The 23,664-nt window shown below is 35.0% G+C and overlaps 1 protein-coding gene across 4 annotated transcripts in view; it reads right to left on the reverse strand.

Moving 5' to 3' along the window:
- The window catches only part of SGCG (sarcoglycan gamma), a 111,230-nt gene that overhangs the window by 51,399 nt on the left and 36,167 nt on the right, over positions 1–23,664 (reverse strand). For 2 of the 4 annotated variants that reach the window (XM_032677579.1, XM_032677594.1), the window contains one exon: positions 5,323–5,517. In XM_032677579.1, the coding sequence (XP_032533470.1) occupies positions 5,323–5,517 (195 nt within the window). Of the gene's footprint in view, positions 1–5,322; positions 5,521–23,664 lie in introns of all 4 variants that reach the window. The other 2 variants (XM_032677570.1, XM_032677586.1) reach the window with 1 other exon arrangement.

Consider the following 23,664-nt stretch of genomic DNA (forward strand, 5'->3'; position numbering starts at 1 on the left):
ATACTATAAATTATTCCAACAATACATTTTAAACAAGTGTTCTTCCACACTCTTACATACACATAATTTGATTCATAATGTAATTCAGATTAATCAAATGCTTTAAGAAAATACATTCTATATATATGTAAATAGGTATCACTACTGAGAAGCCTTACTTTCTTTGGTAACAGCTTTTCTGCAGTAAGTGTCTCAATATCTTTCTATTCAACTACTAATCTTTGCACAAAGTATTTAAATATTCACTATCTGATAGAGACAATGGGAAAGACTGTAGGCAAATTGTTTTTAATTTAATAGAAAAATAGCAAAATAGAGCTGTTCAGAATTATTCAGAGCAGAAACTATGGAATATTCATGTTCTGACATGACAAATAAGGATGAGAATTTGTGAATAATTAAATCATTTATTTCATTTGAGCATTAAAATAATGCAACATTCTCAAAATGGCAACTAATTCCATAGTGCATCCACTGTTAATCACAAAATGCACTGAAAGGCTGTACAAGTTCACTAGTATATGTCTTTGTAGTGAAGGAGAACTCTTGCTGTGAATAAGTGTTCTTTACTGTACATTTTCATTGCTGTCTGGTCCGATTTTAAATGTTTCAAACAACTGAACATCTCCAATGTAATACGGCATGATATTACACAGTGTAGTAAGTCTCACTGTCAGAAAGTGTTACCTGTTAAAATTTTGCTTTCTTAATTAATCACATTCCTAGTTTCGTATTTTATATTTCTTTAAGTAATTCCCTCTGTCTTTGTTGCCTGAATTTGTCAAGTGTTTAAATAGTTGTTTACACAAGCATTTGATTATAAAATCAGTTATTTTATTTCAAAATACATATGGTATTTGTAGATTTAGACCAGCATCATTATCAGTCAACCAATATGTATATATAGCAGGATTATACATAGCTTCCTTTTCAACATTTCTTATTAAATGAAATATTAACAAATTGTTATTGCTGAAGTATCAAGAAATCGTTATTGCCCTATAGAAAACTTTGGAAAATAATTAAAAAATAATTTTTAATACTTTGTCTATAGCTACACAGGTAGAGGACTCACTAATTACAAGTAAGCTACAAGAAGAAACCACCTGTGAATAATATTTGGAAAACCCTGTAATTTTTTGTTTAACTGTAGCAATTTTCCTTTTTACTCCAGTGCCAGAAATTTATGTGCATAAAAGTGAAGTCCATGCTCTAGCTTAAATGTGCAGAGACCCTCCCAGTTCTTGTTGCCTATGTCTCTATGTCCCGCTGAAGTGCAGGCACAAGAGCAGGTTCAACATTTGTCCTGTTCTCGGGAAAAGCCATGCTTAGAATATGCAATGGTGGACTGGATATTGTATGCTTGGCCCTCCATATACCTAGTTAATTCCTGTCCTGATGGCTTGTGGTGTTCTGAGGCTTAGTATTGGGATTTGACTTTCTTCTTGTTAGTGACTCAAACCCAAGTAAGGTTTAACATGGATGGCAGGAAAACCTGGGATTGAGTGCAAATTCACATCATGTTTGACTGACAGTGCATCTAAAACTATCAAAACCTGTTTACTTCTCTTACACTGTGCTTAAAGTTTTTGCCAGAGAAAAGCCGGTGCTATGTGCCAAACTCCAAGCTGAAGGAAGGGAACTAGTACCCTGGGGAATACTCTAGTTGCATTACTATCTGTCCTTATCAACATAAAAGAGCACAAGCACCTTTCTTATTCCAGCAGACTATGATAGCTAGGGCATCTACTAAAATCCATGGAAAACATGGGTTTCTCCATCAGAGGATAAGACATGCTAGGAATAATCTTTGACACACAACTGTTCCTGGTGTTATGATAATGTAGAAGAACCTAAATAATATAATAACTGAATTAATCAGGGGTTTCTGGATAAGATTTGCTAGAGCATCAGAAGTGGTAATTGTCTGCCCGGGTGCATTTTTCACACCTGAGTTTTAAAGCACTAGACAATCCTGGACCAGGACTAGTATACCTCCAGCCTGTCTAAGCTGCTCTGAATAGCAGCCTGAGCCTTGAAAGTATTGAATGGTACACCCAAATTGGTATAATCTGAAAACTTAGTGAGCAAGCATTCTGCCACCTCTTTCAAGTAATTGATAAGGTTGTTGAAAAGGACCAGTGACAAGACAACTGCAGTGCTTATTACTGGCCTCCATGTAGACTACACTACATTAGTATCTACCTTCCAAGCCTGACTATCCAGGCAGTTTATTTTTTATACTTAGCTGTTTTCCACTTTTCATGGCTGTAATCTCCTAACTAGGGTTCAAGGATATTGTGGGAGAGAGAGTCAAAAGCCTTGGTGAAATCAGGGTAAATGATATCTCATGCCCTCCCTAACTTCAGACATTTTATCATAGAAGGTAATCACATTGGTCAGGCATCATTCACCCTTAGTAAATCCATGGCCTCCCTTTTTGAACACAGGTGCAACACTAGCATGCCCCCAGTCATCGAGGATTTCCCCTGTCTCCAAAACCTGTCAAACATTGCAGAGGGTGACTTTGCAACGGAATCAGACAGTTCTCTCTGCACCTATGGACGCAGACCACCTTGTTGCCATTTGCTCTTTGTAATTCTTAACTGAGGCTGAGTTTTGGCTTTCCTGGATGGAAGCCTGACACATTTCCTGGCCCAGACAATGTTTCTAAATCTCTTCTTCGTAGACTGTCTTTGCTTCCAACTCTTCTATACCCTGAGATCAGCTCAGCTGGTTAAAGCATGACGCTAATAACACCAAGGTTGTGGGGTCAATCCCTGTACAGTCCATTCACTTGAGCTGAACTCTATGGTGCTTCCCTTCCAACTCAGAATATTCTCTAATACTGCTTTTTGCATTGAAGCCCCATCACAAGTAACCTGCCTAGCTAAGCCAGGCTACTTATCTTCCTGAATATCAGGACAGATCATTCCTACATTTGGAAGATACTGTCCTTAAATTTCATCAAGCTTTTCTGATTAACTTATGAGATCTGGGTCCCATGGGATCCCACAAGTAGCAGAGCCAGCTGTGTGCCACCTTTAACTATCCTATCGAGAAACTACTACTGACACCTTCTAGAAATCTTCACTGCTTTGATCCTGCCATGCTTGTCCTTTCAGCAGACATGAGAGACATTAAAGTTCCCCTCTTTCAGACTTACCAGACCCTTCAGAATTTTCCACAGGACTTCTGACATCCTCACCTTGTTGTAGCCCCAAATCCCTTATGATTCTCAGTTTCTAAACTTTTACAGCTAGCAGTCCCCTTTAGTTCTCAGAAAGCTTCATTATGTTAAGAACAGAATGTGGAATTTCCATTACATGTAAAATTTGATATGTTGTCCAGGTGGAAAAAACCCAACCATTTTTCAAACTGATTTTCATGCAAAAGTAATGCTAGTTTTTAAATTACTCTATTTCACCTTATTCAACAAGCTCAAGGAATAATTATTTGATTCTTTTTTCTCTGAAACAACCGAATATAATGAATTCACAGGTTTCTTCTCTCACTTGCACAAAAAAACTTGAGACTCTGTCCCCCTGAACTCCAAGAGAGAAAAGGAAAAAAAGAATGAGATATATCTGATACCTGCGAATCAATGTGCACAATTTGGAGATGCTCATATGTTTTGTAATTGGGGTAGTACAAGAAAAAGAATATATTCTCTGTTCAGGTTGTTCTCTTTTAGTCTAGATTTTATGAAATGAATAAAATTCTCTTTAACTTATCTTCATTTAATGCTGAAGGCCTCTCAAACAATGGGGTTTAGAAAATTTTCTGTCCTTTATCATTCTTCCAAATTCCTACAAGGAGATCAAAATCTATTCCTCTTGCAGCATATCTGTGTCTGGTTCATGTTCTCCTTTATTGGCTTAGCTCCTTGGCTAGTATTTATCAAACTGTCTGATTTTTTGGGGTTTGAGACAGGACATGTGTGCATAGACTAATTCTAGGTCAGAGCTTGTTGAAGCTCTGTTTATAATTTCATCATTATTTTAATTTGGATATAGACATAGCACGTTATTTTTGTATACTGCAAGTTATTATTTAATGAAAGATTTAAGGATGCTTTACAGAAAAAGAGAACAATTTTCATACTGTAAAAGAAACTTCAATGTCAAAATAACAAGCTGGTCAACTTTGAGTGGGCTCATGAAAGGGCTGTGCTATAGAACCAGGTTGATCAATCATTAAAGCACAATACTGAAAGAGTGTTTTCCTAATTATACTTCTAGACTTTGAACATGCAGTTAACATCTACACTCTTAGACTTAGCAGCTAGCAGTGCTTCTCTGCAGCCTGCTTAGACTGCAGCCAGCAGTGCTGGGTACCTTCAGAGTTAATTCTTGTATTGACAGATGTAGTTATTAAAACAATACTCAGTAAAAAGTTCTCAATGACGTTCATAATGGTGTCATGTACTTTTTCTGAGGATTGTGACATGCACATGTACTTTGCACAAATGTATTTATAGTTGATATTTACCTGAAACTTAGTTATTTCCCTAGAACTGGTCTTCATTTAGTGACAGAAGTGTAATAACAATAGATAATAGAAACTTTAGCTACTTTCTTCAATAGCCAGGGCAGAATGTAGAAATTTATTATTATTGTTTTTCTTGTAACAAGTCTACTCAAATCATCTATGTATCACAACTGCATGTTCGGAACAAATTAGCTTAGCTTCAATATTCACTGATGCATTTTATTGCATAACTTAAGCCATATTTTGCAGACTTCTAAAACTTATCCTTTAACCTACTACATGCAAAATTATATTATATGACAGTGGAAAGCTATGAAATTTATTTCCGAATTATATAGCTGCTTAGCTTCAAGTGTGATGTAGTGATAATTACTTCTGAGTTGTAATTAACTGAGCAAATAAATTGTTAAATTTTAAATGCTGATAAATAGGAGAAGCTAAATAACCATAAACGGTCTGCAATATTTTAACACTAAGGAATTCTGTATGAGATAAAATTACAGCAAACACGTTTATGAAATATCAACTAAGCAGAGACTATGAGACAGCAGTAAAACACATTCTCATAGAATGGTTAGAATTCATTGCAATATAAGGTATCAACAACCTCAGTATTTCAAAAATTATTGTCAGTACAGAAATTACATATGAGGAAATTTGTTCAAAGATAGATATTTCTGAAATACAAAGTACAAATCACAGTGGAGAAGAAAGAAAAAAGAAACATCTGTTACATACAGAGAAGCTGATGTACATACAAAATAAGTGAAGTGGTGAGGCAGGGAAAGGAAGAGAAAATGAGAAGAATGGAAAATTAAAAAGGACACTTACTGGGGAAAACCACATCACTTTAAGAATCCAAATTGTCAAAGAAAAATTCACAACTAGGATGATAAGCAGGAGGAGAACAAACAGGTAGAGGCAACGCTTTCTCCAGCCATAAATTCCAATTTTGTAGACATATTCATTCTTCGGCCTCTCTAGGCTAGTGCCTGGTGTTGTCGTAGTGTATTGTTCACGTACCATCTGCTATGTAAAGGAAAAAAAAAGGACTGCTTAGTTTCTTGATTTAAATGCAAATATTTGTATAATATTCCAAGGAAATATGAAGATATAATTGCAATAGCAAGTTACTAGAAACTGGAAACTCGTATGAAGTTTTACCCGGAAAGCATTTTCATCATGTTCCACTCAACTTACATCTTGGTTTTTGGTACACACAACGTGAAGTTTTAATATATGAACTGCATCAACTGCTGTTTTCAGGAGGTTTAAATCCTATAAAGAATGGCAACACTTTCCTCCCATTTGTCATAATATTCTAATTCTTCCATCACAAAATATTTCAAGGGATCGTATCATAATCTGTGGTTCACAGAACAATATTATTTTACTGTAAAAATAGTTACAAGTGGTAACAGTACCTTGGAAGCACATGTTCAAAAAGACTTCTCCATACTCTATCCTTGACTCTAATAAAATGCATTCTCTGTGTTGCCAAACTTAACTGTGTATCAGTTAGAATGCCAGTATATATTAAGCTTCAGAATATGTATGTAAAGAAATGAAATGGTTCTTAGCAGCATACAAGAAATAATGATTTCTCAATTCATCAGATATTCTTATTTAAAGATATATCAACAATAAAAACATTACTTACTGGATTTAAACAACTTCACTTTATACTATAGTTCTTAAAGAAGCATTCTTTGAATTTAAAGGAATCTTAAAAGATTGCATTTTCTTAAAACATGAGGATATTTACTAAGTTCCACCTTTACAGCACAGAGATCACCAACAATTCAAAACATTCATTAAAGCTTACAGTTTCAGCCAAAAGAATAAAAACTCAGCAGCTGAAGCTGCTTATCAAGAAAAACAGTGGGCAATATCTGCTAATTCACACTGATAGAAAGCAAAAAAAAGTCGAACCCAGTCATGGATGTCAAAAAGAACATAGGTACTGTAAGATCAAGCCCTTCTCATGAGCCAGGTATGTCCACAGGCATCTTACATCCAAAACCTGGTCCACTTTACTACAATAAAATGCTCCCAAATGAAAGTGCCTTCAGAAAGGTTTCATACAAGGTCTCCTCTCAAGTCTGAATTTCCTCCTATCAATGAGATCACCACGCTCTGCTCACACAACTTTCAAAATATGATCAAATTATATCCTTGCTCAGCTGCTGAATTACTTTAAGTAAAGTTACAGAAGCTCTTTTCAAGTTTTCTGCAGAGCCATTCTGTATCTGTAACAAGCTTGTGGCTCTCAGTTCTAACCCTCATTTTAAAAAGATGTCATCTTTTGTTCCTGTAGCTTCCTAGCAAGACAGAGTAAGTTTACAATTGAACAGAAGTTCATGTATTATCTCTTTATATATATCTGCAGTAGTCACCTTATTTCTGCACTTCCACTAAAAAAATAATTTAATTTGCTGTTTATTTGCATTCAAAAACTAGACGAAATCATTGGCACTTCATAATGTAACTTTGCTACAGGCATTATGGTACAATAATGTACAAGATATTGTAATTAATTTTTTTCTGTTACCAGTCTCAGTTGCTCATGGACTGTCTATATAAATCTTTTCATTGCTGAAAATAGTATAATGATTTAATAGTGAAGAATCATAGATTCTAAAATAATTTGGATTAATATTACTGCAAAACATTGTAGTTTTACAAGATATTAATTATCTTAATATTCACCACTTGAACTGTGTTTGTTTAAAACAGATTTTGTATTTCAGCTCTGTGTATTACTCAAGCACATAGTACTGATTACAGAATACAGCATAAACTTGAGTTGATATTATTTTTTTCCACGTAATTGTTGTATCATAAACCATATTACTCACATAGAAGTTGACTCTTATCTTAAACCTCCGTTACCACGCTCTGCCATGAGATATTGGGATATTTATACATACAATGCTTAGACAAACCTTTAGTCTCACTTCCACACAGAGTTCTCAACACATAACTTACATAACTTACACCTGTTAACTGTTACCTGGTAACACCAAGAGATATACTTTGAGAAATAACCTGTGCAGTTCTTGCTCATGTATAGTACAACTATGTCCTGGTTCTGGCCAATTTTTGCAGTACCCAGGAGGGGCATGGTTAGGACCCTGGGGTTATCCTATACCACCTCACATCATTGCCAGTGGTGGCAAGGAGGGGAGACAGGGTCATGCTGCGCATGCTGGGCACAGGGTATTATTGCTGGTTTCCCCGTGGTGAGCACTTGCATGTGGATCGTTCACCTTTCTTATACACTGTTACCAGTATTATTGCTGTTACTGTTAGTTTCTTGTCTCGTTGTTTCTAGTAAATTGTTCTTATCTCAATCCATGATTTTTACCTTTTGTACCTCCAGTTCTCCTCTCCAGCCTGCTGCAAGGGGAGGAGGAGAGGGAGTGAGCAAGCAGTGTGTGGTTTGGAGTGTATCAGTGGGAACACTAAACTGGAGAATATCATTCCTAAACCATGGCAAATTACATATACCCTAATACAGGGTACCCAGCTTCTTACTGTTTTCTTCATTACACATACTTGTTAAGTGTCAGTTGAACAAAAAATAAGATAGATGACAGCTACAGAAATTTCTGTAGTAACAGAAGCCCTCATCATAAGACAGATTGCTTTGCCTCTTCCTTGTGTTGCTGTTTCCTACATCTTCAAGGTAAATTTTGTAGTAGAAGCACCATTTGCCAAAGAATTTGCCAATTAATTTTCACGTCTTCCAGTTTTATGCAGCCTCATCACAATGGTCTCTAACACTGGAATTCATCTCACAATGTAGCATTGAATAACTGAGACAACCTGGGGACTCCCTTTATGGTCAATGGAGATAGATAAACCTGCTGGGAATTATTTGTCTGACTTATTTTAGAGGTGAATTTTAGACATGCAATGAACTGCATCACAGATGGGTTTAACTTCTCTTCATCAAAAGAGAAAGAAAGCAAGCATGGGATGACTTTCTCATATGTATATACCTGCATGTTTTAGACATTTCAGTCAGAATGATTTCCAGAAGCATGTAATTTAACAATAAGATAGGATTCCTGTTCTTCTCTGTTCCATTTTTACACTGTTGTAAAATGTTTATTTTGCGAGTTGAGGGCTTTAAACATAATGCATTATGTACTGCTGCTTAATGAGGTGAGGTCAAAATCCATTACACATTTTTCCAAAAAGCCTATGAGTTTTGCAATTGTCTTCAACCCTTAAGAAATTCCACAGGGGACATCTCCCAGCACAGCATTGTTCCCTGCATGAATTATTTTTTCCCAACAGAAAACAGTTCTGCTGTTCCCGAGCATTATTAATACTGCCAAAAATTGCTTTGGTCCTAGTAAATGGGCAATACTGGCCTAGACAACCGAATGCTTTGAAAAGGATTAAGCTTTTCTCCTTAATATAATATTTCATGATTTTAAAGAGAATTAGTGGCCCAATAACAAGTAATTACAGCAGAAATGCTTTAAGAATTGATGCCGTTGGACTGCTTCTTTTGGGAGAATCAGCTTTCCACATTACTGACTTACATGTTCACAAGCTGAAATCATACAGGAAAATAATCTCAGACCTGTCTGGAGAAGTCAGAGAGAAATAATTTTACATGTTTGGGATGTTTTACAAAGCTGGGCTGAAAGGAAAGCCTTAGATAGTCAGACCTCATAGTTGGCTTGTGAAGTCTGCCAGGATTCAAGACAGACTCTCAGAACAAAAACAACAGATATTTAGCACTATGATGAAAAATGTGATTTGAAAATGGAAAAACCATGAAACTGTAAATTGGTTGTGCAGGAGCAAAGTAAACAGACGCCAAGAAGGAAGTGGCTACTTAGACACCTGGATGTACACAAGTTAGTTGAAGAAGCAAGAAATCTGCAGTATGAACAATGACTTTGGTAACTGTTATCTTTAGATTATTTTACAAGAAAGCAGCCCACAGTGACTAAACGTAAGAACAGTACTGAAAACTTACAGTGAAGATAAAATAGCAATTTAGTTTCAGAATGAAAATTCTTACACCTTTCAAATGGGCCATGAAAACATCTTATTTGCATCAGGTTAGCAGTACCACAATAAACAAAAGTCTGCTACTTAATTGAAAGAGGAATTTCTTGGTGTTTCTATTCAAGGGCCCCCACAATCAGAAGTCAAATAAAATTAAGGCCAATTACTCACATATTTCTTATGTATTTTTGTATATTTGGCCATAATTCATGGAATTGAGTTCTATCACGATAGTTTGCTATTTAAAAGTATTTTCTAATTGTCATAATCAATTTTACTGGAATCCATTTAAATCCAATTACTTCTTGCCTCTTTGCTGATTTAAACCAGATACTGAATGCTAATTAGCTGTCAAAAGATTTGTTAAAGATTTTAAATGATAGATAAAACTTTTAAATTAGTATACTGTAGGTGTTGAGACCATGTGATATTTCTCATGTGTTCAGGCATTACTTGTATGTATTGCATATAAGGCACGAAATTCATGCCTGTAGTAATACATATAAGCCACTGATGAAAGAGCTGTATGTTCTTTACATTGTGCTATTAAAGCTGCCCTCTAAAAATATGTAGCCATGACAGTACATTTCCTCAGCTCTATTCCACCCTTTTTCACGCAAGACTTAGAAACTGGCCTGTGTCATTTGCATAACTTAGAGGTCCAGGAGATTTTTTTTTTATTAATACCGAGATATTGAAAAACTGCCCATCAATGATGTTACTGTTGGACGTAGCTTAGGTCGGGCATCAAGTTCAAACAACTATTCTGACAGCTCTGGAATATTCATTTAAGACAGCTTTGTTTTGAAAAAGGAATTTGCAAACTTATCTGTAAGCCTGTTTGGGAAAGCAGGCTTGAGTAGAAGCTTGTTAATCATATTTTCAGGAATGACTTATTTGAAGGAAATACTGAAGACCGAATACTATTTCAATTAAAATAAGCAATCTAAGTTTAATTCAACTGTAAAAATATGTTTTCACCATTTTTGTTCATAAATTGTTATATTATTTTCATGAACTTTAATAAAATTCTCCTTAATACATAGTTCAGAACTGTATTGCTCAAGTACTTTGTCATTTTGTCATATCTCTAATCTAATAATAATACTAGATTAGAAAACATAATTTAAATATAAATACTTAGTTGGTTAATCCTAATAATTATCTGTTATACCAGTAATGATTAAATAATTATTAGCATTTTATATTTTTGGACTGTTTCCAACTGTGTTGGGATTTTCAGCAAAGAGTCACAATCCTTAGCACTCAATAGAACCTTTTCAAATCAGAATTAAGAAGAGCTGGTGAGATTTCATGGAGAAATTTGCACTACTGGTGCTCATACTACATATGTTCTTCTGAACAGTCATCAGTGTTTCTACTCTTCTCTCTTTACATGAAATATATTTATTCACATGCAAGAAAATTCACAATGAAACAGGTGATAGAGCTAAAATAAAACAGATCAGTAGAAAGACCATTTTAAACACTAAAACTAAATTCTTGTGCCATTATAAATAAACTGTAAACTGAAATTAACCTGTCAACTCAGCCAAGTGAGAACTCGTTTTACGATTTGCATATGGTATCTTCATAGAACAATGTGTTCATTAACGGTATTATTATACAGTATGAACATCAGAAGTACACTAAGACTTCACACTTTGGGGGCATTTAGGCATGCACACTTTTGTCTTTGGGGAATCAGTCAACTGATTAACCAACAGAAAAGAGGTACGATTGGAGTATTTTCCTGACAGATGAAATGCAGTTAAAGTAATCCCATTGTTCAAAGAAAAAGATGGAAAACCTTTGGAATCCAAATGGAAAAGCTTTCAAGACAAAAACAGAAAGGTAGGGAAAACTCAAACTCTCATGACTAGATGAAAATTTTCCAATTCCTTTCAACCCTCTCTCATTCCATCGTATTGTACTTTATTTTGCCCAATCTTGCTTTGCTGAAATTTTTGTATTGTATGGAATATTACAGTTTGAATTGCAAACTAGTGTCATCAGCTAAAAAGAGCTGTGTCCCTGCAGCATAATTTGAGGAAAACAGCAAAGAAATTCATATGGCCTAGTTAACTCTTTGTATACCCTGCACATTTACATAATAACTATCACATAGTCACAATTAACAGCTTTGCACGTTTTAAGTGCCACTGCAACAGCTGAAAGATAGTCATGGACAGCATAGGATTATTTATATATTATATTAATATTATATAACTATATAAAACAATTATATTACAATTATATCAACATTATTATATTAATAATATAAATTTAATAGGCTATATTAAAATTAGTATTTCTCTAATATCTATTTTTGAATCTCATTTACAGTAAAAATGTTTTTTAAACTTTGTTTTTTATCTTTCAGCTTGATTTATTTTCCTTTTTAACATATTCCCAAAACATTAATCAGGTCGAATAAAAAATAAATTACTCCCACCAGAATCAAAAGACCAAGTAAAAATACTACACAGATTTTTTTGCAAATTATTTCTAATTTTTGTGTACTTTACTAATATTTTAAGAAGTAGCTAGTTGCTGGTATGAGAAATCCCACGTCTTTCATAAAAAATGCCTGAAAGTGTTTTCATTAAAAAAAAAAAAGTGAGTCTTCTCTCTCTGAAATTCAGTCACCATTACAGATAAGTTTCCTTGAGTGACCTTGAGTACTGCTATGTAAAAGAAAAATTAAAATCTCACAATTACTTTCCTCGGATTTCCAACATATTTGTTACTCTGTCTTGTATAACAAACAGTGTTTTCATGAACACAAAGAACTTAGAATAGCTGATGTAGAACTGATTGGATCACAATGTTGGTGAGGCTACTGGTTAGACATCATGGAGCTCTTATTACTGTTACAAGATTTTTGAAATTATCCTTTAAGAAGAGAGAAAAGAGCAGTCTGTACAGCCATTGTTTTCACTTAACAATGAAAGACTAAGATCCATTAATGGTGTCAAGGTCATTTGTGTTTCCTTATTTACTGTTCTTTGTGTAATGAACTTCCATAGTTTCAGTGTGCAAAACACTGTCTTGTCCTGTTGAATGTCATTCACTGTTTTGCAACAGGGTATTTTAAAATGTTAAACCTACATCAGATAATTAACCTCTTCTTAGTTATGAAGTTTTTATTCTCCAACCCCTTTGAGTAGGGGCCTTGAATAGGTGATAAAACTGCAATAGTGACCAATTTGCTTTGATGAACCTGATTGTGAAATAAATTTTGCCCTCTGAAGTCCAATACATTTTTCCCCCATAGAAGTTGCTCTTCAAGGTGATTTATTTTTTCCTTGAAGGACTGCAAGTGCACCAGATACATAATGTACTGCAGTCAATATCGGAACAGAAATCATTGCAGAGCCTTCTGCCTCTAAGGTTTCTCTCTCTAAAGCAGAAGACAGAGTTGATTCATTCCATTAGACCCCTCTTTTTCTTTAATTCTGCATTTAACAAAGTGTTTATAATTAGGCTAGGTATAAATTAAATTACTCAAAATATGAGTCAATAAAGTCTTAGTTAAGGCTTTCAACTAATATAAACAAAGTAGAAAGAGACTGCTTAATCTGCATTTTTGATCCTCTACAGTGACAGAAGACAGGAGTTTGTTATGAAACGATGGTGTGCCCATGTTACTGCATTCAATTCTTCATGAGGTTATGCTAGATAAGGCTCTGATTCATCATATAACAATTTTCCCAGAACAGAATCACAGAATCAAAAAACATGAAAGTTGCAAGGTACCTCTGGAGATCATCTAGTCCTATTCCCTGTTCAAAGTGGGGTTAACTGACATGAGAATTGGTTACTTATTCAAAATAAAGGTGCAACCATACTTTATTAGGAATAAATTTTCTTCAAAAACTCCTTAGCTCAGCATACAGTAATAGATCAACTGAAAACGTGAATTCCAGTGAACTCCCAAACTTCAAACTGCTTTCAGGTTTCATAGTCTACAGTAGCTACACACAATGGGTTCAGAAGTCATGCAAATACTGATAGCAGTGAGCACTTGGGGACTGACAATGCTGTAATTTTCAGCCTTCACTCCCTGACTTGGTGCATGTTCTCCCCTCTCTTACTCATAATGATGAACAAGTCCGCAAGGAAAGAATTAAGATTTCTGCTGCAGAAGAAGGAAAGATGGTGAGAGAATGGTGTGACACAGCAGAGTAAGAGGAAAAGGCAACTCCTATTGCTTTTTCTGGGAATGTATGCTTGAAATTAAGTGAAAGATTCCCTTAGTCAGTACCTCAGGAATACCTTATCCACAAACTGAAGCCTGGAAGTTAAACATAGTAATTCACAAACATATATTACTTTAGTTTATAAGAATTGCAACAGTTCTGCACCTTAGCAGTATCTTTCAAATACTAGAATGAATTATAGAGGGATGACTATCCATTGCTTTTACATTACTTTTTCTCATGTATGAGCAGAAATGAGGAGAAATAGAAATGCAGAAAATGCCACTGTTAAAAAAATCATCTTTCTTGGTAGTGCTAATAAGCCTGTTCTCTATAATTAAAACCTCAAATGTATTCACGAATGTTAAATAATACATCATACACTGTTAAAAAAAATCCCACAATAATAAATACCCTTCTTAATCAATAAAACATATTTTGACATGGAAGTTACTTAATAAAAATGAAGCCTAGCAAAAAATTTGATATTTCAGACATTTAATGAAATTAAAATTTTTACTCTTAATACCATATTTTTATACCCCAAGCTGTTGTACCCTCAAAAGTAAAACATTCAGACCTGGTAGGAAGTGCCAGAGAAAAAATAAGGACATGTGAGTCTACTGTTCATTTCCAGGACTGCTGTACAGACCAATTCCTGTATTCTCAATTATACATTAAACTCTATACTATCCTCCAAAGAAAAACGCTTTCACTTGGATTTATAATATCATTGGTAAGTCCAGAAAATTACAGCACTTGGGAGACAACTGCAGAAAATAAGTATTTTTAAGGCATTGCCTTTGTTCTTTAAGAAAAACTGTGTCATATTGCATTACAATGGACTAGGAAGATGTCCACACAATACCTTTGGAAGCCTAAGCTTATGGGAAACGATTCTATTCAAAGAGTGATCCAATATAGGAATTCTTAGATGTTACAAATGGCCACAAGACATGAGGGACTGGTCCTTACTACGTCTCATCATGAAGCAGGTCAGACATATTGTTGGAACAGACAGGACATCTTTTATGAACACTGTAATAATACTCTGAAACAAATTTGGAATTTGTGTTGGAAGGTAACTGTTTCATCTAGGAGGACTGCTGAGAAAGAGCAAACTCAAAGCTCAGTTTATGCTCATCACTTTAGTGAGTAGCAAAGATGAAACTGAAATTAGCAACAGGGTACAAAAGGGAATAAAAAGAGTTTAGGGTAGAGGACCTGTGTATGTTTGCTATTGCTTTCAGTTGTGTCTAAAAATCCTTTAAAAACAGCAAAGAAACAGTGAAAGCTTAATGAATAATTTTTACGATAAACAGAAGTAGTGATGAGGCCTAGTTCTATACAGATTTGTACATTTTATTCTTCAAGTATTGACATCAGTGCAGTAATCTTGTTACTTCTGCTCTCTCTGAGTCCTCTGTAAAAATTTCCTGAGCCAAATATAACACAGATCAGTACTAGCTAGCTTGAACTGCGTGTTCTGACTCAGTAGATACTATTCACATGCCAACAGAATGTAGCAGAACAGTCTTCCTTCAATGAGGGCATGATCTCATAAGAAACTTCCACTAACATTGAAAAAAAACTTCATTACCCTGAAAACCTCTATGCATTTATTTTATCATACTCATATTTGACTGTAAAGTCAAAAGATGGGCAGTGGTAGAAACTTTGAGGTGAACAACAGTAAGTTGAATTCTGTCAGTTTAATTTTTCAAAAAAAGAAAATTCAATCAGAATAAAATACCAGTAGACAGCAACAATTTACAGAGTAATATTTACATAGCTTTTACAAACAGATTTTATTTTAAAATATATAACTTTTTCACAAGAATGAAATGTTTGATAAATAACAAGATCCAGTATTCAACAATAATAGAAAACATAATGACTGATGTAGTCAGAATTATTTTTTAAATTTTGTTTCTGTTGCTTTGTGTTACTATATCCTACTAGATCTATCCAAACAGATAGTTCTATATATATCTAGTAAGATATCTACTAGATATATCTATCCTACTAGATCCCACTTGATAACAACAAATTGACCTACACAAATAATCAAAGAATATTTTTTATGTTTATTCTCTTATATGTGAGTTTAAAACCATAAAAGGGACTACATTGGAGCAGATCAAAGTCCATTTAGCTCAATAGCCTGTCTTTGACAGTGACTAAAAGCTGATACTGATGAAAGAATGGAAGCCTTCTTACAGATCTCCATCACACTGTTTTCTCTCCGATCCTGGTAATTTCTTTCCTAGGTTGTGTTGTCTGGCTTGTGCGAAAGCAGCACTATTCGTTTTGTTGCACTTACTACCTTCCTCTTAACCTAGTCAGTTCAGATATGGGGGAGGAACAAAAACAGCATACAGGACTCAAAAAACAGATAAATTATGGAGCTGAAGTCTACTGCTTCCCCATGAATTCTGAATGTTTCATTTTACGACAACTAGTGGGCACTGAACTTGTGTTGTCAGTGCATAATCCATCATAACTCCAGAATCTCACAACTTCATAAAGTTGTAAATAGTTCAGATACCATCACTTTGCATCTGAAGGCTTCTTTCCCCCATGTGCAAAACTCTACATCTGCCTAGCTTGAATTTGATCTGCCATTTTCGCTTCTGATCGCTCAGTCTTGAACTACCCTTCAGCAAAGTCAAAAAAGACGCAACCTGCATAGGCAACTGGTGATGATCACTGGAGAGTTCCTTTATCAAGAGACAGCAGCACCCATCTGCTGACTTGACTTTGATGTCTTGGAAGTTCTGCTGCTTGATGAGTGATCAGAGATGGGATATTGCAGAGACTTCTGAGACTTATCCAGCCCTTGCTGTTCATTACAGAGGCAGCAATGATACTCCTATGGCTCAGCAAATGAAGAGTGATTATAGAGATCTGAAGGAGTGGTAAATCTTTTAAGGACCAGCTGATTTTCCCCTCAATCCTTCCAGGGAAAGAGAAAAGGAGTTCTTAAAGGAATGGACATATCCTGCATGTTAATAGCTAATACTTAACTGGTGTCAGAGACAGTTTTGGCTTTTATGACCACAGGAGAGTTTTTAGGGATTGAGAACTATTGAGAAGAGATGGAATTTATCTGACCAAGCTGGGCAAGAGCATCATTGCTAACTTAAAGAGAAAAGCATTAAATTAGGTACACCAGGAGAGGGTTGCTATAGCCTTAAGGAAAGTGAATCCATTGGGGGCAGCAAAAAAGCATCCAGATGACCATTTGATGGAGAAAGTTCTTTCCCTTTCCTTATAAAAACAGCATAACTGTGGCCCATCTGCAGTGTCTGTTCATGAATGAATACTGCACAGAAAACAAGAGCAATCAGAAGTTCATGCACAGCTGCAGACCAATAATCCCACCGGAATTACAAAAATATAGTGGATAGCCTGTATGACTGGAACGCTGCAATAGATGGATACGTGCACTGAGGAAAGAAAGGCTGGTAAAGCAAGGAGGAAGAGGGTTGTGTTGTGTATAAAGCTCTGAGTATACAGTTTGGCTTTGAAATAAAAATGAAGACATTCAGGAGGTTATGAGAAAGACCAAAGGAGAAGTGCTGTCCTGCTAAGTCTCCTACAGCTCTCTAATTGAACATACAGAAGGAGGGACTTCTGGATGATTTCCAGAGGCTCCTTCCAATCTAAATTAATCTCCAGCCTTTAGAGCTGGCCTATTATCACCAATAGTATTTAATTTATTTTATTTCTGTTTTGTTTTTCTTTTTCAGAGGTCTTTATTGAGCATCTTCTGATTTTGAATATTACTATATACTTTATCTACACATCCCCTGTAGATAAGCTCCTTCTATCCTCCTTTTATTCTGGAATAGATCCTTTGATGAGTAATCATAAAGTGGAGTTATACCACAGAAAGTGCTCCAGTTTCTTCCATACTCAAGAAAAACAAACAAAAAAATAATTTGTCATAGTCCTTATATCCTTCTCCAACCACTCTTTTTAGAGTCTTACTCATTTACCATACAAACTAGCTGGTAGGTGTTGGTCATTCTCATGTTTGAGGAAAGACTTTTCATTATTCATGTTGTTCACTGTTCCTCAAACATTTTTTCCCAGTGGTATTGGTTTTGGATTTAACGTGCCTGAGCTCACAACCTTTTCTGTTTTGTTAATTTGCACACAACTTCAGATTTGGGAAATTCTTTTAATTGTTTCCCTTAATCTGCTGATTTGCCATGCTGAGTTACTTTTGCCTTCTCAAACTTTTTTTCATAGAGGGCATGTATCCTGATCTGTCCTTCCAACATAATTCTCTTAAATATTTTCTGGGATGCTTTCAGCTTACTTTTTGGCAAACACCTTCATTCTTATATAGTTATCTTTGAACCTAAGCACAATTTACATGTGGATTTTTGACTTCAAATGTACATGTTGAATACATTTTACATTCTTGACATGCATAATCAAATACCTTATTCTGTGTTGGAAAGAGAATGAACCTAAATTAAATGTTAGATTAAGTTTTGCCAATATTAAATATTGGTAATTTTGTATTGCAATAACATCTTTTCTTGAAGAACAGGTAATCTGTATTAAACGTGATTTCACAAAAATTAGTTTGCCTCTAAACTTCAGTTCACCTATTTTTCCAAACAACAAACAGAATCTGCTGTGTTTTTCACTGCAATTTAGTGTTTCAAAGGAGCTAACCAGTTCTGATATGCATCACTGTAGTATTTCTAATAATAGTTAAACCCCCCTGTCTTCTCTAGATTAACATAGCAAAGTCACACTAATTTCAACTGAAAAAATACTCCTTCTTAAAAGGAGAAATAAAAACAATGTCGTAATTTTAAGAAACAGGAAATCTGGGTGAATAGGTCAAAGAATAAATCAATACATTTTTGCATTGTATACAGTTTTAATTTATTTTAGGAGTATTTATTAAGTACACAGCTTATTTGGAAAGAACATTTAAGAAGTCCTTTAAGTCATCACATTCAACCTTTTATTATATCAGGTCAGCAGTAATACTCCTAACCTAGGTGATTAAGCAGAATTTTGACTCCTTTAGAGTGGTTTCTATGTCTCTGTGTGCCATGGACATTAAGAAAAGTTTATCTGAGTATTTGACAAAATGGATACATCTCATGTTTGTATTGCCATTTAAATTGCTGCTCTAAATTACTTGTTTTTGTTTTGTTCTGTTACTTATGTCTTGGATGCTCTCCATTACTTTTCATTCCTCCTTTATTGTCAACATACAGTATCGTAAGAAAAGAAAGAACCATAAAATTTTACTTTAACACATGCTAAAGTTAAGACTTTGCAGACAACAGGATCTGGTAGTTTGTCAGTTTGAGTTGCAGCAAAAATTAGGTTTCTGTGTACAAATGGCTCATTTCTTAAGGGCCATTAAATACAAATAAGAATTGTTTTTGTGGCCTTCAATTTTCCTTCCCTGGAGACAACACCAGAAATCTCAAAACACTGGCAGGCATACTTTTTAAAAATTTTTTAGTCATGCTTTTTCTGGTTGTTTATATACTTAGAAGTGTGACACATAGGCCAGAATTCCAAAGCTAACTCAGGGGAAGAATGGGAAAATAATCTTCATTGGTGTTGCTGAACACATCAAAAGACTTGAAATTCTTTATAAAAGTGAAGAAAAAGCAATCCCTCTGATGGAGATAAATCATGAAAGAATCTCTGCTGTCATAATCTTGTGTGGATGTTTACTAGACAAAGAATAACTTCCAATACTTTAAAAAAAAAAAGGCAACTACATATTTTTGTTTAAAAACACTTTTTTAAGTAAAAAAGATATTTTTATTTTCTATGTGTCTGATAGAAAGCTTTCCTATCACAGAGCAATGATTATCCACAGCAGGGTCAATATTTATCTTGTAGAAATCTTGTTCCTAATGCAAGTCCTGCTATGAGAAAGCTTTTTGCAAAAGTCCTTTAACATTATCCTCGATGTTGTTCACAGTAAAAGTATCTCATGTTGTCAGCGCTGGCTGGAGGTACTGTCTGTGAGAGCAAAAAGAAACAGCTCTATTTAAGTACATAAAGTCATATGCATTGGCATATTCTCTTTTTCCTCATTTTGCTGCTACTTTTATGAAAGTGTTACTTCCAGGTAGAATGCTGTTGTGTCTTTAGAGTTCATATGGTAGACTTCAGCCTAACTACAAAACAGATAACTCCTTTTTGTGGTGTTTTCCTGTGTTGATTGTGGACCTTGAAAGTAGCTTATTTAGCCTTGATAAATGATTTCACATAATAAATGGAATTATACTCTTATTCTGTGAAGCTTCTTTTTTTTTTTTTTGAATAGTGAAATAAAAATACACAAAAGAAATAAGGAATAGAACTAGATGTAGAGGCTAGAGATGAAAAGGAATCTTCATGCTTTCCCCTCCTAATTCAAGTGATGGATCACATGTATGCTTTAAGAAATAGGATAATTTGACCCTGTATCTAGAAAGCAACAATTGTACCTTTTTTTGACAAGTCACTTGGAAGTAAACTAAGAATTCAAATTCACTTTCCTTTTCTGTAGAAGGGAATCAAAATGCTTTCCTATGTATACTGTGTCTCATTACATACTTTAAACCTCTGCCCTATCCTGATGAATTTTAAATGTCAAAGACTACAAATTGATGTGATTCTGTTGCACTGCAGTCCTGCTCATAACAACTTTATTACTCATTTTTACTTACAAACGGGAAAAATCCAGTTAATTTAAATGTGTATTAGACACATAAGGAAATCATCAAAAGACATGTACTACAGAAGCCTTTTTTGGTGATGTTGACTTGAGCTGTTTAGGTAGCAACCAAGTCTAAGTTTCTTCAGCAACCGTGACAAAGTAATAATGCAATGCAAGAAATACAGAAGATGAAGAACATGGAAAAATGTATAAATACTGGTTTTGACCAGTACATCCCTTCCTGGACTACAATCTATAGGAAAGACATAGCTGATCTTTCAGATAGCTGTAAAAACAAATGAAGCACAAACAAAACCTGAAGTAAATGTTAAGCATGCACACATTCCAAGATAAACTAGAAGCAAAATCTCTTATTTGACAAAACATATACACTCCCTGTATCTCAAAGTAGAATTTTTCATACAAAGTATTTAATCCAAATTGGAAATCCGCAGATACTATTAAAATTCTTAACTTCCAATTAAAGTTGGTTTACTGATGTAAATAAAATAGTGTAATCTGAAATGTAAGATTTATTTTTGGCATATTTCTTCATTTTAAAGATTCTAATTTGAGTAACTGGAAACCAATTCCTATTTGGATCAAATAAGAAGTCTGTTATCTTCTCCAGAAAGTATGTCTGTAACTTCTAAAGTTATTCTTTAGGCACACACAGGAAAAGATATTCATAGAACACAAGTATAACCTGCCTTTTTAAACTCCAGTTAGACATTGTTCCTTAAATTTAGACAGTAGTGCCTGACACATCAGTTTTTGTTGCCTGAGATATTACCAGAGAAGCAACCCAGAACATTAAAAAAAAAAAAAAAGTAAAAAAGGAACGATATAACAGGAATGTCTAATAACAGTATCAGTATGCTATTTGCTATCTATGCATCTGCTGCAGTATTATTTGCAATTTTGACCATAAATAATGAGCAAGAGACTAGCTCCAGAGCTTTGAAATTTTTAACCACCATTTCTGAAAGCAAATTAAAGGCATTAAGAACAATTCCCTAAACTGCTCCTTGTAGGTCCAAAGAAAACTGCAGCTTGTGCTGAAGTACTGGTTCTGATACGGAGTTTTGCGTCTTTTGTGCATGCTCAGATCACTTACTACATGCATTGTAGGATGAACTAGGGCCCTACTTCAAGAAAAAAAACTTACTTCACTGTGTAGGGATCATTAATCCTGAAAACTGCTATACCGACAAACAAAGCCTTTATTTGGAAAAGTAAGCTTCGTAACAGCATAAATAAGAGATCCTACGTACGTTCAAAAAGATCCTCATATGTTTGGCAGATGAAGTCTATTTTTGGTCACAGGTAGGCAGCAAAGAATTTACATTTTCATTAAAGCCCTCTGATAATTGTCCCTACAACAAATGAATATGTCACTAATCCCAGAACAGTGGTGGTGACTTCTCATGCAAAGATTTCTCCAGCAAGAGAAAGAGCTGCAAATTAGGCTTTCTTAAACTCAAATTTGCAAGAAGTATGCCAGTTTCTAATGGCAAAATAAAGATAAATGATGCTAGATCTTAGTTTCTGGAGGTTATTCTAGTCCAGGTTTGCAGATGATTTGAACTGTTCTCTAACATCTGGGCAACTAAACTCTATGTAGGATAGATTTTGATTCCTTACATGGCTATTGAAGAACAATCTTAGACATTTTGGGAAGGTAACCATGCATCAGAAAAGCTTTAGTTCAATATAAGGACAACTGAAAGATTTTTGTTAGCCTCAAGCTCTGAATCTGTCTATTTCCTTCCTTGTATTTCCAAGTAAAATTCAAGTCAAATATTACAAGTTAATTCTCACTGATTTATGGGAACTTTATGTGGCTAGAGAATACTGCTAGCTACCAATCTCCCATGTTTATTAAACTGTGATGCCCTCCTCCTCCATGAAATCTGAAACACTGCAGACTGGATCAGCTAGTAAGACAACCAGAGGACTAATCAAGACCAGGAGGTAAATAATAATAACAGTACAGGGAATATTCCAGAAAATCTGAACAAATTCTGAGAAACCTAGGAAAAAAAATAAGCTGCAATGGACCTCTGAAGATCATCTATTCCAGTTCAAATCCAGACTGGAACAGGCCTTTGGATGGAGCTAGCTGTCTCCAGCTTTGCTAATTTAGCTTGGTCTGTGGTTAGGGTCCCTTACCATAGCTGCGCTCTGCTGACTCAGCTTCATTGCAGAGCATTTATTTTTTGTACTCTTCCACTTTATTCTGCTTTCAGTAGCCTGGAGTCACCAGAACATGTTTTTTATTTAATTACTACTGCTCCTCACTTCAAACTCCTTTTCCTCAAAACTGAGGAAATGGGGTGCAGTGGAACTTTTCAGACGTCTCCTTCCATCAGCAGCCATCCCTGACTAAGGCTGCATGTTCCTCACAGACAGGTCTAACAGCTTGGAAATTCAATGGAGGACTTGCATGAAACTTTAACACGAAACAGAGGCTGTTGTACTCTACACAGTCAGCTTTTTCTGAAAGCCACTAGCATCCAGAACTAAGAAGGCAATGATGCAAGAAGGCTGTATAAAATTTAGTATCTGCCACTCACACTATGAGAAAAGGTAAGGTGAAGCAGAGGTACTAAGACTGCTGTTCCTCAGAGCACTGACAGCGCAGCAAATAAACAAGGAGGAACTGAAGAGTTCTTTAACAAATGATTCCACCTTTACATCCCATTCTTGACAATACATATATATGTGACTCTAACAAACATACTTTCAGGATACACATACACACACAAACAAATAAACATGTCTTATTGAAAACCATGCCTTTTATGGCTAATACCAGCATTATTCAACACTCCAGCACATACCACACTCCATTTAAAAAAAAATTTATGTACTTTAGTTTATATTTCTCTTCACAGTCTTATACAAACATGGTACTTCATCCACCACAGAAACATAACCAACCATGGCATGAAAGGCAGCAGTTGTTTAACAGCTTTTGGCAGATATACAGAAAGGTTTAATGAAAAGACTGGCCCAGGTAGCCAAAGTTAGGATGAATTAAATAGTGAGAATATTATTACCTGAGCTGCAAATTTGACCAGGATATTGAATTAACCTGTTATCAAAACTGCCATGATGCTTTTATCCTGGTTTAATAAATTAAAAAGCAACCAAACCCTAGGTCAACAACTACATCATCTGTCTCCCTTTCATCTCCTTCCCTCCTTCAACAGCTTTTGAGTTTCTTGGCCAATTTCAACC

The sequence above is a fragment of the Chiroxiphia lanceolata genome, chromosome 2 (assembly GCF_009829145.1).
Source record: "Chiroxiphia lanceolata isolate bChiLan1 chromosome 2, bChiLan1.pri, whole genome shotgun sequence".
NCBI classification, from domain to species: Eukaryota; Metazoa; Chordata; class Aves; order Passeriformes; family Pipridae; genus Chiroxiphia; species Chiroxiphia lanceolata.